Below are 9443 nucleotides of genomic sequence, written 5' to 3' on the forward strand. Positions count from 1 at the left end.
ACAGGGCAGAGTCTGCTCTTATGGTGTTAGGGGCCATGTCACATTATCAGAGCCCCCAATAAGAGGCGCCATGTTACACCCGCCACCTCTCAATTACTCATCTGTGTCCCAGAATTTTATACCATTGGGCGATGAGGAAAAAATAATTACATTTTACCACAAAAATAAGTTTTCTCCCCAGAGCAGCCATAGAAGCTGTCAGTGCTGAGAGAGACTGGATTGTTGCAGCTGCCTGAAGAAGGAGCCGCTGTGCTCTGCAAGCTGCAAACATACTATTATCTGGTTATAAAGGCGTCACTCCGAGAATAGTTATATCATCATTGGGCAGAAAAGTCTTCACATCGATCTTGTAATATAGGAAAGCCTAAGGCCCGAAATAAACCCCATAAATCACTGTACATGGAGACTTTGGGGTCAGATCATTTCTGTCCGTTGTGTTTGTGGAAACTAAAAATCTTTTCTAAAAGCCTCAAACTTCTGTGTGTGACTCAGAGCTGAGATCTAACGTGAGAGAAGATTCCAGTGTGGGGAAGACGGGAAACCTTCATATAGACGGCCGGTGGGGATGGAGGCAGTGACCGACTCTGGCCACATCTGTTTCTAGAGCCGCAGTAGAAGATGAAGATGTCGTCCTCATCATGAAGGAGTTATTTCTCATGTCACGTGTAATGAATATCTCCTGCAGTATTGCTAATGCCGATTCCAGTGTCGGTAATGAGACGAGAATTAACGTTATGGAAGATGAGTCTATGAGGAACGTGTTCAGCTGCCGACTCCGAGGAGGAAACTGCTTGTTGTCTGTGGCCTAAATATATAGGTTTTATTAGTAGATGTCAGGGAAGAAAACTAAACCCTGTAAGATAATAAATCTCCTCCTATGTTTCCCTTATTATCTCCAGTAATTGTATTATTACACAGGATTCTTATGATGTTACATCGGATCATCTTCTCATTCAGGTCTCTACAATATCGGATCCTCTCAGTGAAGATCTTCTACAGAAGAGAATTTTCCTGATTTACCCATCAAGGATGGATATGGACAGAGACAAGATGGCGGAGAGGATGTTACACCTCACCCTAGAGATCCTCTTCCGTCTCACTGGAGAGGTGAGAGATTCTGATGACGTCACATTACATCATTCTTATCTGTGGGAATAACAGATGGACAGAACTGGAGAGGTGAGGACTCTGGAAATGTCTGGAGTGAGATTTATTAATGTGTCTCTCCATAACCAGGATTACACAGTGGTGAAGAAGACCTCTAGTGATCGCTGTCAGGACCCTGTGTCTGAGGGATGGGTAAGACCCCTGAGCCCAATCACGGGGCCTCCACCTCACCCCCTGATCCATGAGGACATCAATGACCAGAAGATCCTAGACCTCATCTACAAGATGATTGAGCTGCTGACTGGAGAGGTGACACTGCTGGGAATGCTGGGACATTATACAGTAACACTATGAAGGGATCGGGGGATGACGGTATCATTGTATGTGTCAGGTTCCTATAAGGTGTCAGGATGTCGCTGTCTATTTCTCCATGGAGGAGTGGGAGTATTTAGAAGGACACAGAGATCTGTACAAGGACGTCATAATGGAGGTTCCCCAGCCCCTCACATCTCCAGGTAATAGACAGGACTAAATACACACGGCCTATAATTAGCTGTATGTAGAGAATGAATTCAGTCCCTGTATGTGTTTCCTCCAGATCTATCCAGTAAGAGGACAACACCAGAGAGATGTCGCCGTCCTCTTCTTCCACAGGACTGTAACCAAGAAGATCCCAGTGTTCCTCAGGATCATCAGGTAGATGGAGAGAAGGTATCAGGAGATCTCCCCTATGATGTGTAGAGTGCTGTGACGGTCTTGTGCTCAGTCTTGTTTTATGTCACCATCCTGTTAGCTCTTCTCTAATCTTGCTCTCGCTTGTCAATGTTTTTTTTTAAATGTTGTGCCCAGAACTGGACACAGTGTTCCAGAAGAGATCTGACCAAGAAGGAGTAGAGGAGAATAATTATTTGACGTGATGTAGACTCTATACTTCTCTTAATACATCACAGACCTTGTGTTGGCAGCGGATTACTCACAATTCTCCCCAAGCGTGTGACAACAGAACTTGTTTTTTTAGGAACAATATATGATAAGCTTAATAGATCAGGAATAAATCATTTGAGTGTCTCTCTCTGTGCAGCATCTACAGCAGGCTGCTTCTCTCTTACACAGACACAGCAGGAAAACAGGAAATACAGTCACATGCTCTCCCTGTGTGAGCCTCTGTGAGTTTTTTTTTTGAACTTTATAAACAGCATACAAATCTAGCAACTAAACACTCATTGACAGGAATGGAGTTGTTGCACTAAACCTATTCCAACAACTTGTATAATGAGAACGATGGATATGGCAGGATTAAAGCTGATCATTGATGGGACTTCTCCATCAGTCTGTGACTTTTACAATATTTGTTTCAGGGTGAAGATCTGACCCATATTAATACTACAGAGACATATGTGAGGGGTGATGAGCGGTGTAAAGAGGAGATTCCCACATATGACTACCCAGGTGAGTAGTAACCACTGAATGCAGAGAAGTCACAGATTCCTCTCAGTCACCGGCTGTGGCTGCTTTATCGGTGGTGTAGTCCGGCCGTATTACCATGATCACCATTTTGCCTCCAGACCACAACATTCTCCTCCACCCAAAACTGTTCAAATGACTTTGGGCATTGAAAGCCCTTTTCTATAGAACTTACGACCTGGAGGATCCACCTACCCCCCTGGGATTAGAAGATGTTGACGGTTCCCTGCCCAGATCTGTAAACTATAAAGCCAAATGACAGCGTACGTAGAATGTGCTGACAAGTTATAAAATCACTTGAAGAAAAATATTATGATTGGCCTGTAAGAGAAAGTGGAGGGTAATGATGCTGTTGGCTTCCTAGATCCCTGAGATCTAATTTCAGGGCTGAAATATCATCTCCCGATATCTTGATACCGAGATCTCCATCTGCGCTTGTGCCGCCCCCCCAGCAGCCATGTTCACAGAGTCCACCACACAGGAGGAAACCATGGACATGCGGGGGGTTCTGGCCTTTCACGAAATGTCGGCAGAGTCCCCCCGCAGCAGCGGACTCCCCGGGCAGCAGCACCAGGCACCCCAGCAGCACCAAACAATCGCAGCGGTGCACTGCACATCGGACCCACCCTCATCCCACCCTGCCGCTTGCAGCATCACCGCACCATTGCCTCCTCCAGCAGCGACTCTGGGACCCCGCTTCACCACAGCAATAAGACGCATGGATTATAAGAAACACCACCATTTTATTAAAAAAAAAAATTCCTATTTTTCTCCTCAAAATTTGGGGAGCGTCTTATAATCCCAAAAATACGGTAACATGTTTTTTTATTCTAGTTCTTTTTGTACAGGTTCATTTTGTATGGTAGTCTGATGATGGTGGGATCGGCCTGCCTCACTTATCTGAGTCTGCAACTACCTGGTAGCCTTTAAAATAAGGTCTCCATTACCTCTGCCATATGCCTGAGATCTAAATATAAGACACATCAGCTCTGCACTATTATAAAAAGTTCTCTATGAATATTTAATATTTCTTCTTGAAACTCATCTGACAGAAAATATTGGCCCTTACGATAGTTTAGATTGCCAAGAGCCACCGAGCCCCATACTCTAATTACCCAGAGAGTTTTCACCAGGATAATAGGAAACAAATGGACCTTACAAATTATTCTCCAATGTCTCCTGAATCCAATAATCCCCTATATATGGTTGTACACTACTTTCTGGGCACATGGTAGGGTAAGAAAGGAAGGAGCGCCATTTAGCTTTTCGCACACAGATCTTGATGGAATAGTTTACACACACGATGTATTGGGAGCACTGTTAGTGATCACCTGTCATATGAAAAGATGGCCATCACGAGAAGGCTTGGCTCTATCTACTCTATTTTCCAGATCCCAGTGATTGCCTTGCTCATCATCCCTTAACCCCTCTTCATGGATCTGGAATTACACAGAGACCCCTAGGCTTGGGCCATGGTGTTACCTGCTATTCTGTGGGGTGAGATGGCAAGAAGAATAGTCAGGTAGTTGGTCATAACCAGGAGGGCAGAGAAAGTACAAAATCAGAAGACACAAGTGTAGTCAGTAAGCGGGCTGGGATTACACCAGGAAACAAATACACCAGCTGAGCACAGAGGACTGAAGCAGAGGAGAACAAGGCTGTATCTGGCAGATTCCGGGAATAGGCTTCAAGCTTTAGTAGGGTTTGGTGCTTTCTAATTGGCTTAAGCAGGTAGCAGATTGCTACCAGATTGCTGGACAGCACACAAACCCATACTGCCAGGCTGGATGAAACTACTGGTCTCAGGCACCCTAATCTTAGTGGCTGGACAGAGCCAGCGCCACCCAGAGCTTCTGGTTTCAACGTCTCTTCTATTACCAGCAACGCCTGCACAATAAATAAGGCGCTGCTTGGTGATGGAACCAAACATCGCAGGAGCAGATTCCAGTGGAGAGGGGACACACCATCTGCAGATGCCCTAATATAACAAAATTACAGGAAACTAAAGCAGTAGAAATCCCCATAAAGTGACTCCATTATGGAAATTATAACCCTCAGTGAATTATTCTATGGGAGTAGTGACACTTTACGGAAATTAGCTCGCACTGGATGTTGCAACATGAAAATTGCACATTTGCCATTTTATTATCCAACACATAATGCCCAGATTGTGCTCCAGGAAACACACACCGTAAATTAAGTGGGTTCTTCTCACTATAGTAATGCCAAATATATGGATGCTAAATATGGTTTGGGCGCACTACAAGGCTCAGAAGAGAGTGGATATTTGACTTTGGGAGAGCGGATATTGCTGGATTGGTTTATGGAAGCCATGTTGCTTTTCAAGAGCTTTTGAGCCACAAATATTGTGGAAACCTTTTGGTTTTCCTCTGACAGATGATGGACCTTAGTGGTGTCTTGTGTTTCCGTGAGATGAGTAGAAGTTTTATTGGTATAATTTTGACCTATATAACATTGTTGGCTTTTTATTCCATGTTTGGGAAGCAGAATGAACAAACCATTGAACACCATGATGCACTGGTTCATGCTATGAGGCTTTCGATTAGACTGTGAACTGTCGTTGTCTTGGAGAATAATTCAATATTTTTAAAAAGCTTGTATTTTTTTATGGACAGCTTAAGTAGAAATGTCCAAAAGTATAAAATGTGAAGATATTTTATTCAAAATTATTAATTGGTTTTATTTTTAGCAGATGACTGCACCAGGAGATCAGAGGGAACGCTGACATCTTCAATTTTTAAATATAATGATCTTGAGATCTCACAGAATCCAATTGAAGTGAATGACATTACTCCAGATATACCATCATCCCTTCACAGCAAAGATCTGTCATCTGATCCTATGAAACAGGTCCCATCTTTTGGCTCATTACCAACTACTAAGGAAAATCAAAGTCACAATATAAGCAGTAAAAAACTAATTGATTCTAAAGGAAAGGAGCCATTTTCATATTCAGAACATGGAAATAGTTTTCTTGAAAAGACTTTTCTTAAACATGAAAAAATTCACATAACAGAGAATAGATTTTCCTGTTCAGATTGTGGGAAATGTTTTACTCAGAATTCAGATCTTGTTACACATGGGAGAATTCACACAGGGGAGAAGCCATATTCATGTTCAGAATGTGGGAAATGTTTTAGCCAGAAATCAGATTTGGTTAGGCACCACAGAACTCACACAGGGGAGAAGCCTTTTTCCTGTTCAAAATGTGGGAAATGTTTTACGCAGAATTCAGATCTTGTTACACATGAGAGAATTCATACAGGAATGAAGCCATATTCATGTTCAGAATGTGGGAAATGTTTTAGGCAGAAATCAGATTTGGTTAGGCACCACAGAACTCACACAGGGGAGAAGCCTTTTTCCTGTTCAGAATGTGGGAAATGTTTTAGCAATAAATCAGATTGTGTTAATCACCAGAGAACTCACACAGGGGAGAAGCCATTTTCCTGTTCAGAATGTGGGAAATGTTTTAGCAATAAATCAGATTGTGTTAATCACCAGAGAACTCACACGGGGGAGAAGCCTTTCTCCTGTTCAGAATGTGGGAAATGTTTTCGCAATAAATCAGATTGTGTTAAGCACCAAAGAACTCACACAGGGGAGAAACGTTTTTCATGTTCAGAATGTGGGAAATGTTTTAACCAGAATTGTCATCTTGTTAATCACAAGAGAACTCACACAGGGGAGAAGCCTTTTCCCTGTTCAGAATGTGGGAAATGTTTTAACCAGAAATCAGATTTGGTTAATCACCATAGAACTCATACAGAGGAGAAGCCTTTTTGCTGTTCAGAATGTGGGAAATGTTTTAACTGGAAATCAGGTTTGGTTTATCACCATAGAACTCACACAGGGGAGAAGCCTTTTTCCTGCTCAGAATGTGGGAAATGTTTTAACTGTAAATCATATTTGTTTAAGCACCAAAGAACTCACACAGGGGAGAAGCCTTTTTCCTGTTCAGAATGTGGGAAATGTTTTGTGAAGAAATCATCTCTTCTTAGTCACCAAAAAACTCACACAGGGGAGAAACCTTTTTCATGTTCTTAATGTGGGAAATGTTTTCTACCGAAATCAACTCTTAATAAATATCAGGGAAGTCATATGGGGAGAAGCTTTTTTCATGTTCAAAATGTTGGAAATATTTTAACTCAAAATTGTATCTTAAAGGTGTTGACCACTACTAGGACAACCCCTTGTCATTCCTCATGTTTGGCCATGTTACAATAAAAACACTCATTGTACGAGAATGATCAGTACTAAATATATTGGACAGCCATGTCAGACTGAGCTGCCATCTTGGAAAAACTTTCGCTAACTAACTTTGCAGCTAATGAGATGACCTTATGGGAGCTCTAGCCAGAATGGAGACATAAAATGACATCAGAGCCATTAGCAGGTATGGTTGGCATACACAAGGGTTAATAGGGGTAGCTGCAGGGCATTGTGAGAGTAAATAATGGTGTCATATGGTAGTAAGTAGTGTCTGTGATGAGGACAATACAGTAGTCAATATGTGAAGAGTTATGTGAGTAATGACATTAGATAAAAGGGACATGGGGATTTATGGACTGTAATGGAGTTTGGTGAAATACTCCTAAATATTGTCATTTTGTATTATCACTTTCTTTAGTATTCTAGAATATGTCTTCCCTGCATTATGAGGTTATCATGTATACACCTTTTACCACTATATGTAGCTCGTTTGTCTAACCATATATATATATATATATATAAAAAGCCCAAACGAGGTCCGCCATATATTCAGAAGTAGAAATCAACAACATGGCCTACAAACGTTACTCCCATAAACAACATTTCAGTATGAAATATATCTGTATTACAGCAAAACACATAAAAAAATGTAAAAAGAAGAGATTATGCATAGAAAAATCATCAGGTATGTATATAAAACGTATCTAAATCTGTCCCAAAATATAGTTTAGAAAAATCCTTTACATATATATAATTGTAAATGGAAAGCCCATATGGAAGAAGTATAACAATTACAGTGCCTCGCGAAAGTATTCGGCCCCCTGGAACTTTTCAACCTTTTCCCACATATCATGCATCAAACATAAAGATACCAAATTTAAATTTTTGGTGAAGAATCAACAAGTGGGACATAGTTGTGAAGTCGACCGAAATTTATTTGGCCCATTTACTTTCAGTGCAGCAAACTCACTTCAGAAGTTCATTGTGCATCTCAGAATGATCCAAAATTGTCCTAAATGACTAATGATGATAAATATAATCCACCTGTGTGTAATCAATTCTCTGCATAAATGCACCAGCTCTGTGATAGTCTCAGGGTTCTGATTGAAGCACAGAGAGCATCATGAAGACCATGGAACACAACAGGCAGGTCCGTGATACAGTTGTGGAGAAGATTAAAGCTGGATTTGGATACAAAATGATTTCCAAAACTGTAAACATCCCAAGGAGCACTGTGTAAGCGATCATATTGAAATGGAAGGTGTATCATACCACTGCAAATCTACCAAGACCCGGTGGTCCCTCTAAACTTTCATCTCAAACAAAGAGAAGACTGATCTCAGATGCAGCCAAGAGGCCCTTGATCACTCTGGATGAACTGCAGAGATCTACAGCTGAGGTGGGACAGTCTGTTCATAGGACAACAATCAGTCGTACACTGCACAAATTTGGCCTTTATGGACGAGTGGCAAGAAGAAATCCATTTCTCAAAGATATCCATAAAAAGTGTCATTTAAAGTTTGCAACAAGCCACCTGGGAGACACACCAAACATGTGGAAGAAGGTGCTCTGGTCAGATGAAACCAAAATCGAACTTTTTGGCAACAATGCCAAACGATATGTTTGGCATAAAGGCAACACAGCTCATCACCCTGAACACACCATCCCCACTGTCAAACATGGTGGTGGCAGCATCATGGTTTTGGCCTGCTTTTCTTCAGCAGGGACAGGGAAGCTGGTTAAAATTGATGGGAACATGGATGGAGCCAAATGCAGGACCATTCTTGAAGAAAACCTGTTGGAGTCTCCAAAAGATCTGAGGCTGGGATGGAGATTTGTCTTCCAACAAGACAATGATCCCAAACATAAAGCAAAATCTACAATGGAATGGTTCACAAATAAACATATCCAGGTGTTAGAATGGCCAAGTCACAGTCCAGACCTGAATCTAACCGAAAATCTGTGGAAAAAGGTGAAAACTGCTGTTCACAAACGATCTCTGTTGTGAGTTCATTTTTCCCTTCACCATTGAGGTCTGATGAACTCCCTCCTCTGGTGAAGGAAGGTAGTGAGGCTGATTATCAAACACCTGGGCAGCTAGATTATGACTGGGTGGCTGGAATTGAGGACTGGATATAAGGCTGCCGATGCCCTTCTTCCTGGCTGGTGATTTTCCTGCTGGATTCTTGGAGACCAGTCTGATTCCTGCTTCTCAAAGCTAAGTTTTTCTGCTCTGCTTTGTACTCTTCAGTTTTGTTTTTGTTTTGCCTTGTTTTTTGGGAGTTCTGCCATCCCCGGCTGGGGGTGATCTGAATTCCATTTTTGTCTCTGATCTGTTGATCTTTTGCTCTGTCTTCAGAATATACCTGAGTGCTGATATAGTCTTTTGAAGCCTAGCGACTTCAGGGCCTGTTTTTCCTACGGTTGGCTCATTTTGATAGGGTTTTTGCGGATGTTAGACAGCAGCTTTCCTATCCTGTCCTATGTAGTTAGCTTGGGCCCCATCATTTGCTCAATCTATCTTTCTATCTGTGTTAGTGTTTTCATCTTGCTTCACCGTCATATGTTGGGGGCTGCCTATTGCTTTGGGGTCTGCTCTGGGGCAGTTTAGTTTTTCCCCTTTCTGTCTTTAGGCTATC

General features: G+C 41.9%; 1 protein-coding gene across 1 annotated transcript; it reads left to right on the forward strand.

The window, feature by feature from the left end:
- The first annotated feature begins 739 nt into the window (after positions 1–739).
- Positions 740–7162, forward strand: LOC141099677 (uncharacterized). Its single transcript, XM_073587638.1, has 7 exons — positions 740–855; positions 958–1107; positions 1237–1416; positions 1499–1622; positions 1706–1818; positions 2466–2556; positions 5285–7162. The coding sequence occupies exons 2-7, from the start codon at positions 1030–1032 to the stop codon at positions 6637–6639; spliced, it is 1941 nt and encodes a 646-aa protein (XP_073443739.1). The 5' UTR covers positions 740–855; positions 958–1029; the 3' UTR covers positions 6640–7162.
- Positions 7163–9443: the final 2281 nt, after the last annotated feature.

This window comes from Dendrobates tinctorius, unplaced genomic scaffold, assembly GCF_039654945.1.
Source record: "Dendrobates tinctorius isolate UK_male_01 unplaced genomic scaffold, ASM3965494v1 ptg000101l, whole genome shotgun sequence".
NCBI classification, from domain to species: domain Eukaryota; kingdom Metazoa; phylum Chordata; class Amphibia; order Anura; family Dendrobatidae; genus Dendrobates; species Dendrobates tinctorius.

What these genes read in the sequence shown, in the direction of transcription:
- LOC141099677 (XM_073587638.1), top strand. Translation starts at nt 1,030, where the DNA reads ATGGATATGGACAGAGACAAGATGGCGGAGAGGATGTTACACCTCACC. An exon ending in TCTTCCGTCTCACTGGAGAG is followed by an intron (nt 1,108 to 1,236) that starts GTGAGAGATTCT and finishes CTCCATAACCAG; the next exon opens with GATTACACAGTGGTGAAGAA. An exon ending in ATCAGGTAGATGGAGAGAAG is followed by an intron (nt 1,819 to 2,465) that starts GTATCAGGAGAT and finishes TATTTGTTTCAG; the next exon opens with GGTGAAGATCTGACCCATAT.